General features: G+C 43.4%; 1 protein-coding gene across 2 annotated transcripts in view; it reads right to left on the bottom strand.

Moving 5' to 3' along the window:
• The window catches only part of CLMP (CXADR like membrane protein), a 105,389-nt gene that overhangs the window by 18,549 nt on the left and 67,576 nt on the right, over positions 1-19,264 (bottom strand). The window contains exons 2-3 of one of the 2 annotated variants that reach the window (XM_018059635.1): positions 12,104-12,187; positions 5,463-5,620 (exon numbers count right to left, since the gene is read on the bottom strand). In XM_018059635.1, the coding sequence (XP_017915124.1) occupies positions 5,463-5,620; positions 12,104-12,146 (201 nt within the window). In that variant the 5' untranslated portion in view covers positions 12,147-12,187. The remainder of the gene's footprint in view (positions 1-5,462; positions 5,621-12,103; positions 12,188-19,264) is intronic. The other variant, XM_018059636.1, reaches the window with a different exon arrangement.

Below are 19,264 nucleotides of genomic sequence, written 5' to 3'. Positions count from 1 at the left end.
GGTCAGGAAGATCCCCTGGAGGATAGTATGGCAACCCACTCCAGTATTCTTGCCTGGAGAATTTCATGGACTGAGGAGCCTAGTGGGCTACAGTCCATAGGGTCACAAAGAGTTGGACATGACTGAAGCGACTGAGCACAAATATATATTTGACCACACCCTGCAACATATGGGATCTTCCATAACTGGGGCTTGAACCCATGCCCCCTGCAGTGGGAGCATTGATTCTTAACCACTGGACTACTGGGGAAGTTCCTGTCCTAATATTAAATGAAGAAAGAAGAGATAACTACAGGTAAATATTTAACATCTTTGGAAAGCCAAGTGTATACAACTTCAAAATAATCTTAATATAATTAAATGACCCTTATTTCATAAGAGAATTTCAAAACACTTTTGACAGGGTTGGGGTTCAGCTACAGCCTTGCAATTTGGCTTTTTTTTTCCTCCCCAGTCATACCTTGACTATCAGATGCTTGTGTGCCTCTCTGTTTTATTTTGTTCTTAATTCTAAGAAACGTAATGCTGAGACTAAGCCAAGGGTCAATAGGAGTGTGATGGGGGAACAGTGAATATAAATCTAACTCTTCTGCAAACAGATTAAATATATGAATTACAGCTGTTGTGGGACTGTGTCTCATGACATTCCTGGTGTCCTGCTCCGGATGTGTTTTTAGGGAGACGAGGCAGGACAATTTGTTAGGACTCAGATGGAACAGATGAATCAGCTCAACCTTCTGGCAGTTGCTCTGCTGCATCAGGTCCTACGTAGCAGTTGTGAAATGCCCTGAAGGAGATGGATGTAAGTCCCTCTCTCTGTATTTTACATCAAGATTTTTCTTGCTCAAAGCCAAAGAGAAAGGGGAAAGGGTGAAAGAGTGGCCAAGATAGTTGGCATGGAAAATTGAGCATCTCTGTCCTAATTTTTCCATTTGAAAAATACAGGGGAAAAGTGTGTGTTGTGAGTTCCTGACTCTTCTTCTGAGCACTCTTACTTTGGAAATTCAACCAAGTTTCCATCCTAGAACCAGGAGGAATGCTCCAGAATCCTAGTGCCTCTACTGCCTAGGATGAAATTGAAATATTCCTGAGGCTGCCTACCCACCCTTAAATGTTTCCTGCATATCTGAGGGTCCTAGATAAGAGGGATGCAACATTTCTGCTCAGATTAAAGCGCAAAGCTAACCTTGGGATCTCGGTCATTGGCTAGCCTATTTTAAGCACCTCATCCAGGTCTTCCCTGGCAGTTCCGTGGTTAGGACTTTGAGCTTCCACTCAATGGGCACAGGTTTGATCCCTCGTTGGGGAACTAAGATCCCATAAGCTGAGAGGCGTGATGGAAAGAAAAGAAAAACAAGCAACACGTCTGTTCCAACCCTTCCTGTATATTCTTTCTCAGTTCCCCTCACTCTCACTCCCAATACCCTGGCAATTAACCAGCTCAGGAAGCTTCACCCATTGCTTGGCATCCCAGCCACCCATGACTGTACTTTAAGCCCTTATTGTATAGTTGGAAACTATTCAAATACTCTTGATTCTTCTACTTGAGTCCTCTTTAAATCAGTGTGCCTCACAGAGTGCCAGAGTGCTTGCTCTAAGACACAAAGATGCCCTTTTCACTCTGAAAATCCTTCAAGAACACCATGACATTATAAGAAGAATTCTCAGCTCCCTGGTATGGTAGACAAGACCTTTCATTTTCTGGTCCTGCAACCCCACAAGCTGAAACTTGCACTCTACTTGGATCAGCCGCTTAGAAGTTCCAGAATGGGCCCGCCTATGTCTTTGCTCTTGTGATTTCCTGAGGGCAGTGCCTTCTATAAACATGCAAATCAACTGTGCCTTCTTACCAGAAGCACACCTCGACCTCTCCCCAAGGACTCTCAGCCAGCGGCTCCTCCTCTGCTCTCCTTTAGAACATCCTGCTTATCTCAGTCTCGATATGTATCTCTTCAAGTAGCTCCTTCATGAGAGAGTGTGTGTGTGTATTGGAAATCCAATATTTATTAAATTTAACTAAATCAATTTTTATAAAATATTGATTTATTTACGTGGCTGCTTCAGGTTCTTAGTTTCAGCATGCAGAATTTCTTTAGTTGTGGCACTGGGGATCTTTAGTTGCAGCATGTGGGATTTAGTTCCCTGACTAGGAATGGAACCCGGGACCCCTGCCTTGGGAGGGCAGAGTCTTAGCCACTGGACCAACAGGGAAGTCCCAACTAAATTGATTTTTAATCTTTCAGAACTTCCAATAGAGCCAAGCTTTTTGCAGCACCAGGGTCTTTGCATAATTAATCTGCTAGAATAATTTTTCTCCCCATGTTTTCCTTATTTCCAATATAGCAGCACTAATTGACTAATTTCTAATTATTTATGAAGATAACACAGCTAGTGGTTAATAGTTTAGCTACCAATATCAGAGTGCCCAATTTCAAAAATGGGTGGCTTTAAGCAATTTTCTCACTTTGTGTGTGTACATGCCTCAGTTCCTTATCTGTAAAATGGTACCGATAATCCTGGTTATGAGCAGTAAGTTAAATAAGACAATATGTGCTAAACAGATTTGTGCCTGGCCTGTAGCTGCTATTTATTGTTCTGTACTTAAATAATAAAAAAAAATTATTAAATGTTATTTTATTTAAGCTCCTAGAAGGCAGAGATTCTAATTTTTTCTTTACTGCTATACCCCAGCGCCTACCATGGCATACAGTAAGTGCAAAATAAATTCATGCCATCTGGACTTCCTTGGCAGTTCAGTGGTTAAGATTTCAGGCTCTCAGTGCAGGAAGCATGGGTTCAATCCTTGGTGGAGGAACTAAGATCCCTCATGCCACAGCTTGGGAAAAAAAAAATCATGCCTTCTGAATGAGTGAATAAATGGCAATTCTTTCTTTAGAACATTCACTGAAGATAAGTAGGGAACTGTGCCTGCTTATTAGGGTGAGGACAGAAGCTGTATCAGTGGCCTTCTTTATGTTATTTAGTTTTTGGCTGCACCCCATAGCACCTTAGTTCCTGGACCAAGGATTGAACCCCAAGCCCCTGCATTGGAAGGGGGAGTCTTAACCATTGGACCACCAGGCAAGTCCTTCAGTAGCCCTTTTAAATCAATCCTTATATTCACCTGGCTATAAAAGCAAGTAACTTTTTTTTCCTTTAGTTTAAATGAAACCACTTGGGTGATAGTTAGATAAATAATGTCATTCTTGGGTTTTTATTAGAGGAACATGGGCACTTATTTACTTGATTCAGAACTGAGAGTATCAGGTCTGGGATTGCTTATGAAACTGTTGGAATAAACATGCTCAGGTTAAGGTGACCTTGCTCTAGAGAGAACAGACTGAGTCTCGGGATGGTGCACTAAGAGAAGAGAATGACAAGCAGTATCAAAATAACAAGGTGATGTAGGCAGCTCTGTAAACAAGTTCAATTCCAACTGTGATCTTGAATTTTATTTTCAGTGAAAACCTTAGCTTCCCTCTGCATAAACCACCTTATAAAATTAGTAGCATAGACATCAGAGAGGAAAGGACAACTTTATCCTTTTTAGTAGAGGAAGAAGTAAAGTTCTGAAAAAGAAGGAAAGTCTAAAATCAGCTTCCGTAGGATGTAGTTTGTTTTTTTAACCACAAAACTTTCAACAAAGAGTTTTAAAAATAAGTCAATAGGGGGAAGGGTGGAGAAAGGAATAGTTAGGGGGTTTGGGATGGGCATGTACACCCTGTTATATTTAAAACAGATAACCATCAAGGACCTACTGTATAGCACAGGGAACTCTGCTCAATAGTCTGAAACAGCCTAACTGGAAAAAGAATTTGAAAAAGAATAGATACATGTGTATGGATAACTGAATCACTTCATTGTACACTTGAATCTAACACATTATTGTTAATCAACTATACTCCAATATAATATAAAAGTTTAAAAATCTACAAATAAATAAAACACTTGTGTAAAAAAAATACAACAAAATAAAAGCCAGCCTGTGATGTTGGGGGGGAAAAAAAGGTCAGTGGGTAAAGGCTGTTAATTCAATCTCTGGATTGGGAAGATCCCCTAGAGTAAGAAATGGCAACCCACTTCATGGACAGAGGATTCTGGTGGGCTTCAGTCCAGTGGGGTCACAAAGAGTAGATACAAGCGAGCACGCACAAACATACACAAGGGCTGCTGAAGAATAGTTATGCCAGAAGACCTAGGTTGAGCCAAGGTACAGTGGTTGAGTGCAGCCGAGGCAGAAAGGATGGTAACAGTAGGTTACCCAGTTCTCATTCTCTAATGAATGTCATGCCAGGAGGTCATCAGGAGCAGAGTGTGACAGATCTGTTTATACTGCCAGTTCAGTTCAGTTGCTCAGCTGTGTCTGACTCTTTGCAACCCCATGGACCGCAGCACGCCAGGACTCCCTGTGCATCACCAGCTCCCGGAGCCTACTCAGACTTACGTCCATCGAGTCAGTGATGCCATCCAACCATCTCACCCTCTGTCATCCCCTTCTCCTCCTGCCCTCACTCTTTCCCAGCATCAGAGTCTTTTCAGAAAAGTCAGTTCTTCACATCAGGTGGCCAAAGTTTTGGAGTTTCAGCTTCAGCATCAGTCCTTCCAATGAATACTTAGGACTGATTTCCTTTAGGATGGACTGGTTGGATCTCCTTGCTGTCCAACAGACTCTCAAGGGTCTTCCAGATGTGGCTCTGGCCCACTAGACTAGGTGATCAAGATACTGCATCCTTGTCCCTCTCATAGGAAAGATGCCACTAGTGTAGATTCTCTTCTTGGGCAAATGATAGAGTCTTATAGTTCTTGCTCGCCCCCAAACAGAGTTAGGGTTAGGGTTAGGTTTATACTGCCAGAAGCTTATGAAAACCAATGGGCCACCCTGGTGACCCTTCCAAACCTCAGCACTGCAGACCCAGGGCCAGCTCCTTTATTTTCCAGCTGTAGAATCAGTATCAGTTCTTTTGCTCATCCAACTATAAGTTTTAACCGTTTCCATTCATCTCCTCTTTATTTCTCTGTATTCTATGTTGTTTATCACTTTGCACAATCGTAGAGTTCAGAAGTCATGCCCGTGCAAAGTTTAAGCACCAGCAGGTGGTGATGGTTTCAGAGGAGGAAGAGGAGCAGACTTCTCAGGACAGGTATGGTTCTGGCCCACTAGACTAGGCGATCAAGCTACTGGATCCTTGCCCCCCTCATAGGAAAGACGCCACTAATGTAGATTCCCTCCTTGGAAAAATGATAGATTCTTGTAGTTCTTGCTCGTCCCCAAGCAGAATCTTTTATCCTCACAACCCAGTATCCTTTCTTGTTATAGTATTGTATCTAGAGTCTTCCAACTCTAAACCAGATGAGAAAGCAATTCTAGAACTTTCTTACACAATGAGAAAGATGCAGGACTAAGGCAAGGTGGAGGAGGACAGGGGAAAAGGGAGCGAGACTCCAGTCAGACACACACTCACCACTTTTTGGTTCCCTTCACGATCGGTGAGCAGCCATTCGATATCCAGGGTGTCTTTCTCTGGGAGCCCCAGCTGATGGTGACAGGGCAGAGTGACCTTCTCCTCTGCCACTTTCTTGATCTCAGTGTGAGTCCCCAAGGTTCCAACGTAGTAGGAAACTGGAAGAGGAAAACCTCCAATGAGTCGTGCAGAAACTGGATGACGGGGTGCAGGAAACAAATACTACAGCTAATAATTACTGGATGTCTCTGTGGGCAAGAGGCACGTCACGGTGTTGGAGGAACCCTGGTCCAGAAGTACTGGAAGACCCTGGTCTCACACTGGCTCCTCTATTAACTGAATTCATCATATCTTCCGTACCCCCGCAAATTACACTCCTGGTAATGCCCACCTTCCCTACCCTCCAGGGTTTTTAGAAACAATGAAATCACTCAAGTTAAAAACAACTTTGTTTTTTGATCTTTCTTTCCCCCACTAACGAAGGCTTCTGAAAGGATGGAGGAAACTAACAAGGAGGACAGGGTTAGCCTCCTTCCAGCACAGGCTCCAGATGTGGTTCACGCCTCAGAGCCTTGAAGTCCGGCCTCCCTCACAAAACTCTCAGCAAGTGCAGCCGTGCCTCCAGGACCAAGGGGGCTCTTGCGGCAGCCCCTGCTCCCTCAAGGGACACACAGTCTCCTCCTCCCCCAGCTTCCATCTTCATTCTCCACAGTTTCATATCATATGGCTGCACAACAGGAAGCAGCACTTTCTACCCAAAGCAAAATTCCAAGCTACCACATTTGGATCCTGCCCCTTCATCCCTCCAGTATTCCTTTGGCCAATAGGAATTCAGTTCTACTTTCTTTAACTTTCATCTTTTTCCAGAAATGGTACTGTGTCAGCAACAATTTTTTGTTTGTTTGTTTGTTTTTTGCTTGTGGGAGCTCAGTTCCCTGACCAGGAATGGAACCAAGGTCCCCAGCAGTGGAAGTGTGGGGTCCAAACTGCTAGATCACGAGGAATCCCACCAACTTGCCCAGTATCACACAGCTAGGAAGTGTCAGCGCAAGGCTCTATCCAGATCTGTCTCCCTGCAAAGCTCACCCTAACAGCCATGCTAAACTACTCATACCCTTGGTTTCATGTAGCTTCCTGAGTTTGCCTCTAAGCACCTTGAGATTAAGTTCTATTACCGCTGCATGCCCAGAGCACTCAGTCAGGGTCTCACATGCTGCAGGTGCTCAATAAATACGTATTGGATGGATTTGAATCTAACCCATGCACTGATTTTATTAATGAGCAAACTGAGGTCTGGGGATAAAGGAGTTGGCCCAAGGTCCTACAACTCATTTAGTGGCAGAACTAACTCATGTAAAACCTATCCTCCTTCAGTTCCCATAAAGCAGAGCCGGTTTGCCCTGTACTAAGCTAAGCTTCTATGGAGGAGCTCTGGCTTCCATCTCTGATCACTTTCCACTGGACAGGACAGTGTTCAGATGAAGCACCCCTGGCAAAGCTAGAGAACCCAGCACCAATTTGGTGCATACAGTAGGCACTCAATATATATTGAATAATTAAATGCAAAGAATCAGCTAGGAAAGTTGCCGATTTGAGCCACTAGAGGGAATCAGAGGCTCAGATTTGGTTGATGTCCTCAAAGGAAAGGAACACGGTGGGTGGTGTGCTTTGCCAGAGCACCAAGTTCTATTTATACCACACCCAGAATTAACACAGCAGTGCAGGGCCAGGTCACTCCATGAATCACAAATGGTTTTACCAAGGCAAGGAGCCTCAGGATCAGGGTGTATTCACCTCTAGTCTTCCCTGAACCTCAGGTCCCTAGAATCCCTGCAGAGTTCTCAGGTACTTCTGTGCTTTTTAACTCAAACTCCTGAAGTCTACATGCAAAGTGCCTGGGCTCTCCTTACAACCTCCAGGCTTGGCAATGCTCATGGGGGCTGCTGAATATGTGTCTGCTGCTTGGCAGGTGAGCAAGAAGGGGCAATTTAACCCCCAGGGGCCAGCCTTGGGTTCCCTGGGCACTGAAGGGTTCACTTTCTTTCTTTCTTTTTTTTTTTTTGAAGGGTTCACTTTAATTGAGAAAGACCTTGCTGCTACTGCTGCTTAATCATTCAGTCATGTCCAACTCTTTGCAGCTCATGGACCATAGCCCACCAGGCTCCTCTGTCCATGGGATTTCCCAGGCAAGAATACTGGAGTGGGTTGCCATTTCCTTCTCCAGGGGATCTTCCTAACCTAGGGATCAAACATGAGTCTCCTGCTTGGCAGGCAGATTCTTTACCACTGAGTCACCTGGGAAGCTGGAGAAAGACTTGTTGTTCAGTGGCTAAGTCGTGTCTGACTCTTTGTGACCCCATGGATTGCAGCACGCCAGGCTTCTCTGTTCTTCCCCATCTCCCAGAGTTTGCTCAAACTCATGTCCATTGGGTCAGTGATGTCATCCAACCATCTCATCCTCTGTTGTCCCCCTCTCCTCCTGCCCTCAATCTTTCCCAGCATCAGGGTCTTTTCCAATGAATTGGCTCTTTGCATCAAGTGGCCAAAGTATTGGAGCTTCAGTTTCAGCATCAGTCTTTCCAATGAGTATTCAGGGTTGATTTCTTTTAGGATTGACTGGTTTGACCTCCTTGCAGTTGAAGGGACTCTCAAGAGTCTTCTCCAGCACCACAATTTGAAAGCATCAATCAGTTCTTTGGGGCTCAGCCTTCTTTATGGTTCAACTCTCACATCTGTACATGACTGTTGGAAAAACCATAGCTTTGACTATATAGACCTTTGTCAGTAAAGCGATGTCTTTGCTTTTTAATATGCTGTCTACATTTGTCATAAAATATTCATAGTTGAAATCTTTCTAAAAATGTTATGTCCAAAGAACTGGCCTTGTTTTGGTGGTCAAATAGATGCCTTGGATGATCCTTTCATGGAGGCTCACTTAGTCCAAATAAGTGAGACCTATAATTTTCTTGCACTGACTTTCCCTCACATATTGAGGCCCAATTTTTGGATCAGATTGTCAGTTCGAGCAGATGTGGCAGGATCAAGAATCCTGGCTGAGTTTTTTAAGATGGCTCCCTCCCTTTAGGCCACTGGTAACCTAGCTTGCTTTTTTGGATGCAAAAAGACAAATGGCCCAGGGTAACTTTTTCAAAAAATATATTTATTTCTATTTATTTATTTATGTATTTTAATGGGCTTCCCAGGTGGTGCAGTGGTAAATAATCCACCTGCCAACGCAGGAGATGCAAGAGACATGGGTTAAGAACCCTGCACTGGGAACATCCCTTGGAGTAGGAAATGCCAACTCACTCCAGTACTCTTGCCTGGAGCATCCCATGGACAGAGAAGCCTGGTGGGCTACAGTACAAGCATCCCATGGACAGAGAAGCCTGGTGGGCTACAGTACAAGCATCCCATGGACAGAGAAGCCTGGTGGGCTACAGTACAAGCAGTCACAAAGAGTTGGACATGACTGAGCACAGCACACAATTTATTTGGCTGTGCTGGGTCTTAGTTGTGGCCTTTGAACTCTTAGTTGTGGCATGTGGGATCTGGTTTCCTGACCAGGGATCAAACCAAGGCGCCCTGCATTGGAAGGGCAGAGTCTTAGCCACTATTCCACCAAATAAGTCCACCCAGGGTAACTTTTAATAGAAACTAGGATCTGCATATAAAATATCTTATTTCTCTCTTATTTCCCTAGCAGAGAACTTTCTCCTTCTCAAATATTTACTGAATGCCTATGAGGCACAAGTTGCCCAGGGTCTGCATGCTATTCCCTCCAAAGAATGGATCCTCTAGCACTACACCTGTACCATTTAACATGAGTGAGGGATGGGAAAGAGTAAAACGATCTTTGACTGGACATCAAAATCTCACTACGGAGATTATGGACCTGGAACGACAAATTTTGTCTACTTTTAGAAGGACTTTACCTGACATTGCGGGGTCTGATTTGTTGAAAAGTCTTCAAGAAGAATTGAATAACTTAAATCCATTAGGGCATGTATCCACACTAATTGGGATTACCTTTGGGAACACTGTGTTTGTATTACTTTTATGTTGTGTTGCTTTTCTAGTCTTCCAGTGATGGCAGAAACATCATTAACTCTGACACCCCACGTTCCCCAGGGCCCCTAGGAGAGGCCATAGTGCTTTCTGGGTCCTGTTTTAGAACTGAATTGTTGATTATCAGGCTGCGTAGACATACTGTTTACAAGTAACATAGAGAGCCGTAGCAGTTACTGTCTTTAGTCACGCGCAGGAGCTGAGCCATTGCCACTATTTAATGTACAGTGGGGCACCCGTGAAGGGTGATGGAGGGGTGCAAGCATCCGCCTTCCACTCAGTGGTTACACTCTTTTCAATGGACCTGTTCAATTTCCGAAGTGGGAGGAAAGTTTCCTTGTGTTTTGCTTTACAGGGAATATTCAAGAAGGCCTCAGGAAAACCAAAATCATCAAATGTCACTCAGAAAAATACAAAGGATTTTGGAAATTTTATTTTTAAAAATAATTTATTTTTGGCTGTGCTGGGTCTTCACTGCTTCACTTAGGCTTTCTCTAGTTGCGGAGAGAAATGGCAGCTACTCTCTAGTGGTATGTGGGCTTCTCAATGCTGTGGCTTCTCTTGTTTCAGAGCACGGACTCAGTCTCTGTGTGGACTTCAGTAGTTGTGGCTCATGGGCTTAGCTCATCCTTGGTATCTGGAATCTTCCCTTCATTGGCAGGCGGATTCTTATCCACTGTGCCACCAGGGAAGTCCGGATTTGGGGAATTTTAAACTTCTCTTATAGATCAAGAAATCAAGGCTTGGAGAAAAGTGACTCACCCAAAGGCCTTCAATTTCTAGACTAATATATATGTAAAATTCTGTAGGTATAGGGGTGCGTGTATGTGTGCACACGTAGGAATGTATTTTCCAGACTGTTTCTGGAACACTGTATGCAGTTCAAGATTTAATAGAAAGACCATGAGTTTGGAGTCAGATGGATGTGGTGTGGACTTAATTTGCTCTAAGACCAATTAACTCCCTGACTTCTCTGAGTCTTTTCTCTGAATGAGTATAAAAACATCACTCATGAAAGACGATTGTAAGGATTATGAAGATGTTTATCAAGTGTCTGACACTGGCACAGGATGTACAGTACACACTCAACAAATGGTCATTATTAATAGTTGTATGAAAAGGAAAACGAGGAAAACATGCCAAGGAGGTGAAGCAGAATTGTGAGGAGTTTGAAAGTCATTTTGCTAGATAACTTAATGTTTGGCCATATTTGTTCACTCTCTCTCCATATATACTACTACTACTACTACTACTAAGTCACTTCAGTCGTGTCCGACTCTGTGCGATATGTATGGATATATACAGATGGGATTCCTGGGTGGCGCTAGGGGTAAGGAACCCGGCTGCCAATGCAGGGGATGCTGGAGACAAGGGTTTGATCCCTGGGTTGGGAAGATCCCCTGAAGGAAATGGCAACCCACTCCAGTATTCTTGCCTGGAGAATCCCATGGACAGAGGAGCCTGGTGGGCTACAGTCCATAGGATCTCAAAGAGTAGGACACGACTGAAGCGACTTAGCATGCACAGACACTAGTTTTTATTTTTGGGGGGGAGGGGGGAGGGGGGAGGGGGAGGGGTGCTTCCCTGGTGGCTCAGATGGTGAAGAATCTGCCTGCAATGCAGGAGACTCGGATTCGATATATATATACAGATATGTTTTGTCACAGATTTTTGCTGCTATATTTCAACATCATGATCACACCCAGGAAAAGTAACCACATTGCGTGATTATTGGAAAATCAATCATTTCTGACAAGAGTGGTTAAGGAAGACTCTGAGGAGTAAGTGGGCCTAAGCTAGTTCTGGAGACAGACAGGTTTTTCCTGCAGACCGAGGGAAGGCAGAGAGCGCCCCGGTGGGGGAGCGGCTGCAGTGGAGGCAGAGGCAGCCCCGCCCCCGCCCCATCAGCCCCTCAGGCGCCCTGGCTGTAAACCAGGGGACTTTTCTATTTTGCCTTCCCATACTAGCCTGACCCCAGAATCTCTCCAGCCAACGGCCTTTATCAGGTCTTTGGAAAAGGAAAACCAAATTCACTCTGAGCTGCTAAATGATTCATTTCGCTGTCTCCTCAGAGACAAACGTATATTTGATATTTAGAAAAAGACTGGAGCTGAAGGAACACAGCTGTGGTTATCAGTGGAATTTCAGGCATCTGGGAATCAGTGTGGTGCCTTGTTATCTTTTCCCCCAAGGAGGTGAATATTTGTTGCTGAAATCCTAAAATGAATGGTGTGGGTGCAAGGACCAAGGTGGAAGCCTTGGCTTCAGTGGCGGTGGTGGCAGTGGGCCGGGGGAGGCAGGGGGTGTATAGAGCTTCCCCCTGATTTCCAGTCTGAGGGTTGGTTTTGGAGGAGGTGAAGGAAGGGAAAAGCAGGGAGAAAGATGGAATAAAGGAGGAGGAGGGGGCGGGGGGAGAGTGAAGAGAGGAGGAGGGGAGGACGGGGAGGGGAGAGGGGAGGGAGGGAGCCAGATCAGACAGAGAGGAGAAGAGAGCGGGAAAAGGGAGAGACACTGATAGAAGATAGTTGAAGTTTCCAGACTAAACACAGGCTGATTAAAAACTATCAACTCACCTCCCTTCCCCTCTGTGAAAAACTGTCTCAATATGTACTTCATGTGTATTTATCCACAGTAAAAAATCGTAAGGCGCTCTTCACCTATCAGGTAGAAAAGAGATACAAAAGACGATAACAGTTTCTCCTCCCTCCTCAAACCATTTGAAAGCTAATGATTAGTAATACTTTACATTTATTTAGCAATTAACACTTAGCCTATTCAACTGCATTTTTTCATGTGAGCCCTAGGAGCACCTGAGAGCTCCTGTTATCACCTCTGTTTCAGAGAAGAGAAATTGGAGGACCACACAGCTGAGGCCACATGGCTGATGCGTAGCCCGTCAGGGACAGGGGCCCACCTCCAGTGTTTTCTAATCTCTTTTCTGAATCAAAGCTTCTCCCTTGAAATTGACTGGTTGGAAACACAGAGATCATGTTTATTAAATATGGATGGCCCAGAGCTAGGTAGCAGAACTAATCTGAGTAGACACATTAAGATATACAATTATCTGGGACTTCCCTGGTGGTCCAGTGGCTAAGACTCTGTGCTCGCAATGCAGGGGACCAGAGTTCAAAATCTGGATAGGGAACTAGGTCCCACATGCCACGCCTAGGAGCTCACATGCCACAGCCAAACATCCTGCAAATTAAGATAGAAGATTGTGCTGCAACCAAGACCTGGCACAGCCAAATAAATAAATATATTTTTAAAAGATATAGTTATCTTGCTAGCTGAGATTCTGAGGCAAAAGCAAGATGAAATTTAATAGCAACAATTGTTAAAAGTTATAGCCAGGCAGAAGTACAAGGTTGGGAAAGACCTGGAGGACCTGGGGGGTTACAAGATTTATACTGACCAGTAGTATGATATAATAGCTGAAAAATCCCAATGAGCTTGGGCTGCATTAAAAGAGGTTTAATGTCCTAAAGCATAACTGCTTCATTGTTTTCTATCCTAGACAAAGGAGCCCATCCAGACATCTGTGTTCAGTTCTAGAAGCTGCACATGGGAGGGATGCTCACAACAAAGCTGGCATCCAGGGTTGTAACTGGGAGATGATGGGATCTAAAAAACTTGTCATATGAGGAATAGTTGACAATTATCGGTGAAAAGTTGGCAGGATGGAACTTATTGAGTGTTGTTCCAGAGAGCAGAATTAGGTCCAGATGGTGTAATGGATTCAACCATAAAAGGATAAACTGGGAGATCTCCAACACCTCTTTCCAGTTCTGAAATGATATGATTCTCTGACAAAGGATTTATTCCATTTGGTTTTATATATATACATATATATATATATCTTTTGTTGTTGTTTGTTTTTTAAATCGAAGTATAGTGGGCTTCCCAAGTGGCTCAGTGGTAAAGAATCTGCCTGCCAAGCAGGAGGGTTTGATCCCTGGGTTGGGAAGATCCCCTGGAGAAGAAAATGGCAACCCACTCCAGTATTCTTGCCTGTGAAATCCCATGGACAGAGAAGCCTGGCAGGCTTCCCCATGGAGTCACAAAGAGTCGGACACGATTGAGTGACTAAATCACCACCACCACCAGAGTTGAATTACAATGTTGTGTTCATCACTGCTATACAGCAAAATGACTCAGCTGGCTCAGATGGTAAAGCGTCTGTCTACAATGCGGGAGACCTGGGTTCGATCCCTGGGTCAGGAAGATTCCCTGGAGAAGGAAATGGCAACTCACTCCAGTACTCTTGCCTAGAAAATCCCATGGACAGAGAAGCCTGGTGCAGGCTACTGCCCATGGGGTCGCAGAGAGTCAGACACGACTAAGCGACTTCACTTTCACTTTTCACTTTCTTTCATACACATATACATTTTTTTCATATTCTTTACCATTATGGTTTATCACAGGATATTGAATATAGTTCCCTGTGCTATAGAGTAGGACCATATTGTTTATCCATACTTTGGCTTAATATGCTGATAGACATTCTAACAGTTAATTCCTGCCTGATCGGAGAACAAGCTGTTATCATTTAATGAATTTTCCATTCCTGGAGTCACTTGAGTGGGGGTGTATCAGGAGCTATGAAAGGAATTCTTCTATGTGGATGTTAAACCCAATATTTCATGTTTCTTCTAACATTCTATGAATATTTATCCAGTACTCGGTATAGTCAAGACACAGTCCTAATATACAAAGTGTAAGATACAGAGGTATACTATTCGCTGTCAGTATATTTTGTCATCATCAATCAGCTCTTACACAATTTATACAAATAATCTAATTTTGTTCCATTGTATATTATTTTTAAAGGTCATCATTGAAGGGCTATTTGATAGAACTAAAAAGAACTGGCCCCATGCAACTAGTTGTGGACATTTTAATCCACAAGGGGGCAGAATTTACTTAGGATTAGCTATGCCTCATTAGTAAAATGGATTATTAACACTGATAAAGAATTATAGATTACCTTGGATTTAAGTACTTTGCTGCCATTTGTGGTTATAGGCTAAATTTCAAACTGTATGCATTTAGTTTCCAGGGCTCATGGAAAAAAATCCATTAAAGAAATAGAAACACTTTTAAAAATAACTTAAGGTCACTGGTTAAACTTTTTTCAGCTGAAATGGATGTTTATTTTGTCTGAGACCAAAAAATCTTATTTTCATTGCAGAATTTCTTATGAAACGAATTGATTACTCAGGTGTTGTGAAGTGTCATCTGCAGAGAGTCGATAAAGAAAGGTAGGGACTTCCTTGGTAGTCCAGTGGTTAAGACTCCGAGTTCCATCCCTGATCAGGGAACTAGATCCCACATGCTACAACTGAGTGTTCACATGCTGTAACTAAAGATCCTGCCTGCTGCAATAAAGATCAAAGATTCCAAGTGCTGCAACTAAGACCTGGTACAGCTAAATAAATAAATAGATGGCATCACCGACTCAATGCACATGAGTTTGCACAAACTCAGGGAGATAGTGGATGACAGGGAAGCCTGGCGTGCTGCAGTCCATGGGGTTGCAAAGAGTTGAACGTGATTGAGTGACTGAAAAACAACAAAAAAAGAAAGGCAAAGAGTGAAGGAATAAATATTCATTCAAGGTATTTTAGAGGGGAGGAATTAGCAGAAGACCCCTTAGGGTCCTTTTAATCTTGATGCTTAGCTTTTGTTCTAGGCCAGTAATTTACTGAATTACAAAACCCTGGAATGGGCTGGTTCTCTGCAATGTAGAATCTCAAACTTGAGAAGGCCCAGAAGGTGATTTTGGTTATTATCTTACCTTCAGGTAAATTTCATATTTAAAACTAATCTGCTAAAACATATCAAAATTTTCATAGTCTCTTATTATCACTAAATCTGAAACCACAGCAAAACTGCTACACAATCTTGACAGGTTTGTTAGTGTGTGTGTATGCCTAGCTGTGTCCGACTCTTTGCGACCCCACGGAGTGTAACTCACCAGGCTCCTCTGTCCAGGAGATTTCCCAGGCAAGAATCCTGCAGTGGGTTGCCATTTCCTTCTCCAGGGCATTTTCCCAACCCAGGGATTGAACCTTTGTCTCCTGCATTGGCAGGTGGATTCTTTATTACTAGCGCCACCTGGGAAGCCCACTATAGTTTTAAAATATATTGAGTGACAAATTTGTACTATAATTTTGTTGGTTTCTTGGCTCTTCTGTCTGTCCCTAGAGAGGGTGATGGAGGGTGAAACAGATCAAGTTCAGGACGGTCATCTTCTCTTTGTCATTAGCTTTGATGGGAAGGTGGAGGATGAAGGATAAAGTCAAAGGCTGAACTGAGGCTTTAACTTATCAGTGGATTTTAATTATCAACATAATCTCAAGTCTCCATTGCCATGAACCCCTAAAAATTGATTGCTGCTATCTCAATAGCCAGTCTGTATCTATTTTTAATTTCCTCTCTCTGGTTGAATCTCTGCTGAAGGTGATAAAAGATTTAGGTTTAGAAAGTGACTTAGCTTTTCGAATGAGATAGAAACTATAAATAGGTATGTCAATGAAATAGGTTAGTTCTTGGAGTGTCAGCATCAAAGGCATACATTCTCGTGCGATCTGCATATAGACATGGGCAGGATTTAGGGGTCTCTAGACAGGTTCGTATATTTGTATGTTCCTGCATATGTGAACACAAATAAACGCGTGGAACATGTACAAGCAAGCATACTACCGAGAACAGAATTCTGAGGAATAACTGGTGTCTGTTCAAGTCCAGAGTGATCCCTTTAGACTGGGTTTGTAGCCTTGCCCTGACCTGGATGAACGATTACTCTCAGATAGCCAACCCCCAGCTATAGGACAGTGTAGAGCTCACATGCCGTTTATGTGATATTAGTGACCAGTAGTGAGACCTCACCAGGACTGAGGGACCACAGTGATGGTCTGATCTGCCAAACACTGAGGTCAGCTTGGCAACTCATTTCCTAAGCAGTCAGACTGCTGTTCCCAGTCTTTGGAATGTCATTACCTATCAATCAGAGCTGCTCAAAGTCCAACCAATTCTTCAGGCCCAAGTTAAATATTCAATATTTCCTTTCTTTTTTTTTTTAATGTTCTTGTTTTTGGCCATGCCCCATGCAGGATCTTAGTTACCTGACCAGGAATTGAACCTGTATGTGTGCCCCCTGCATTGGGAATGCAGAGTCTCAACCACTAGACCACTATATGAAGCCATCCCTGATCACCTTGGTGATCTTCCTCTTTTAAATTCCTAGAGCACATTCTGACCCTCACCTTCATATTGATCACACATTGCCTTGAGATAGATTTGTTGGGTGCTTATATTGTTTCTCTATTATTGGGGTGTCTTCATAGACAAAAAGAGAATGTCATTCATTTTTGTAGCCTGACGCCACTTAGGGTGGGAACCGGAGGGCAGCTCTTATTCGTCAAACAACTATACACTCCTGGTTACCACCGTCCTCTTAAAAAATATTCACAATCTAAAAGTTGAGGGCATGCATGCATGCTCAGAGCCACCTGAGAAGCCCTTAAAAGTTGAGTTATGTTTTAATCTGTGGGAATTTTTAGGACGTCAAGCCCTGAAGACAGCATCACAAGTAACCCTGAGAGAATTGCTCTGAGAAGGCAAGGGGAGGAGCCAGGTTATACAGAAGTTTTCCAGCAAAGGGCAGGTAGTCTGGACATCAAAAGATTATTGTTAATTAAAGGAAGCCAGTATCCCAAGTTAAGGAATTTGGTGCTTTTCTGTGTATAGGAAGATGCAAGAGTCTGGACGCACTGAAATCATTCCTTTCATATGCATCTCAGCTTTCCTAGTCCAATATCTCCTGTTTTCCACATCCTGAGCTCCCTTGGGGCTCACCCTGGGGCGAGGCTACAGCTTTCTGGCTTACTGGCTCTGTCGTCCCCTTCTCCTCCTGCCCCCAATCCCTCCCAGCATCAGAGTCTTTTCCAATCAGTCAACTCTTCGCATGAGGTGGCTAAAGTACTGGAGTTTCAGCTTTAGCATCATTCCTTCCAAAGAAATCCCAGGGTTGATCTCCTTCAGAATGGACTGGTTGGATCGTCTTGCAGTCCAAGGGACTCTCAAGAGTCTTCTCCAACACCACACTTCAAAGCATCCATTCTTCGGTGCTCAGCCTTATTCACAGTCCAACTCTCACATCCATACATGACCACCAGAAAAACCATAGCCTTGACTAGATGGAATTTAGTCGGCAAAGTAATTTAGTATTTAGTATTTAGTAATTTAGTCTCTGCTTTTGAATATGCTATCTAGGTTGGTCATAACTTTTCTTCCAAGGAGTAAGCGTCTTTTAATTTCAAGGCTGCAGTCACCATCTGCAGTGATTTTGGAGCTCAAAAAAATAAAGTCTGACACTGTTTCCACTGTTTCTCCATCTATTTCCCATGAAGTGATGGGACCGGATGCCATGATCCTCGTTTTCTGAATGTTGAGCTTTAAGCCAAGTTTTTCGCTCTCTACTTTCACTTTCATCAAGAGGCTTTTTAGCTCCTCTTCACTTTCTGCCATAAGGGTGGTATCATCTGCATATCTGAGGTTATTGATATTTCTCCCGGCAATCTTGATTCCAGCTTGTGTTTCTTCCAGTCCAGCGTTTCTCATGATGTACTCTGCATAGAAGTGAAATAAGCAGGGTGACAATATACAGCCTTGACGTACTCCTTTTCCTATTTGGAACCAGTCTGTTGTTCCATGTCCAGTTCTAACTGTTGCTTCCTGACCTGCATACAGATTTCTCAAGAGGCAGGTTAGGTGGTCTGGTATTCTCATCTCTTTCAGAATTTTCCCCAGTTTATTGTGAAACACACAGTCAGAGGCTTTGCCATAGTCAAGAAAGCAGAAATAGATGTTTTTCTGGAACTCTCTTGCTTTTTCCATGATCCAGTGGATATTGGCAATTTGATCTCTGGTTCATCTGCCTTTTCTAAAACCAGCTTGAACATCAGGAAGTTCACGGTTCACGTATTGCTGAAGCCTGGCTTGGAGAATTTTGAGCATGACTTTACTAGCATGTGAGATGAGTGCAATTGTGCGGTAGTTTGAGCATTCTTTGGCATTGCCTTTCTTTGGGATTGGAATGAAAACTGACCTTTTCCAGTCCTGTGGCCACTGCCGAGTTTTCCAAATTTGCTGGCATATTGAGTGCAGCACTTTCACAGCATCATCTTCCAGGATTTGAAATAGTTCAACTGGAATGCCATCACCTCCACTAGCTTTGTTCATAGTGATGCTTTCTAAGGCCCACTTGACTTTACTTTCTAGGATTCTGGCTCTAGATGAGTGATCACATCGTGATTATCTGGGTTGTGAAGATCTTTTTTGTACAGTTCTGTGTATTCTTGCCACCTCTTCTTAATATCTTCTGCTTCTGTTAGGTCCATACCATTTCTGTCCTTTATCGAGCCCATCTTTGCATGAAATGTTCCCTTGGTATCTCTAATTTTCTTGAAGAGATCTCTAGTCTTTCCCATTCTGTTCTTTTCCTCTATTTCTTTGCATTGATTGCTGAAGAAGGCAATCTACTGGCTGTTAGACTGCAGATATTATTCTCCATCCTGAGTACCCTTAGGGCTTACCAGCTCACACTGGAGGACGGGAATCCCTGATGACTGTGACATCCTTGTTTATTGATATGGCAGGAAATATTTCATTTCTCACCTGCCTCTGTGTGCCAACTATTCTGTCAATGTTGTTGTTAGTTTGTGACACCCAGA

This window comes from Capra hircus, chromosome 15 (genome assembly GCF_001704415.2).
Source record: "Capra hircus breed San Clemente chromosome 15, ASM170441v1, whole genome shotgun sequence".
Lineage (NCBI taxonomy): Eukaryota > Metazoa > Chordata > Mammalia > Artiodactyla > Bovidae > Capra > Capra hircus.
The sequence above is the reverse complement of the archived record's forward strand: the minus strand, read 5'-3'. Positions and strand labels throughout refer to the sequence as shown.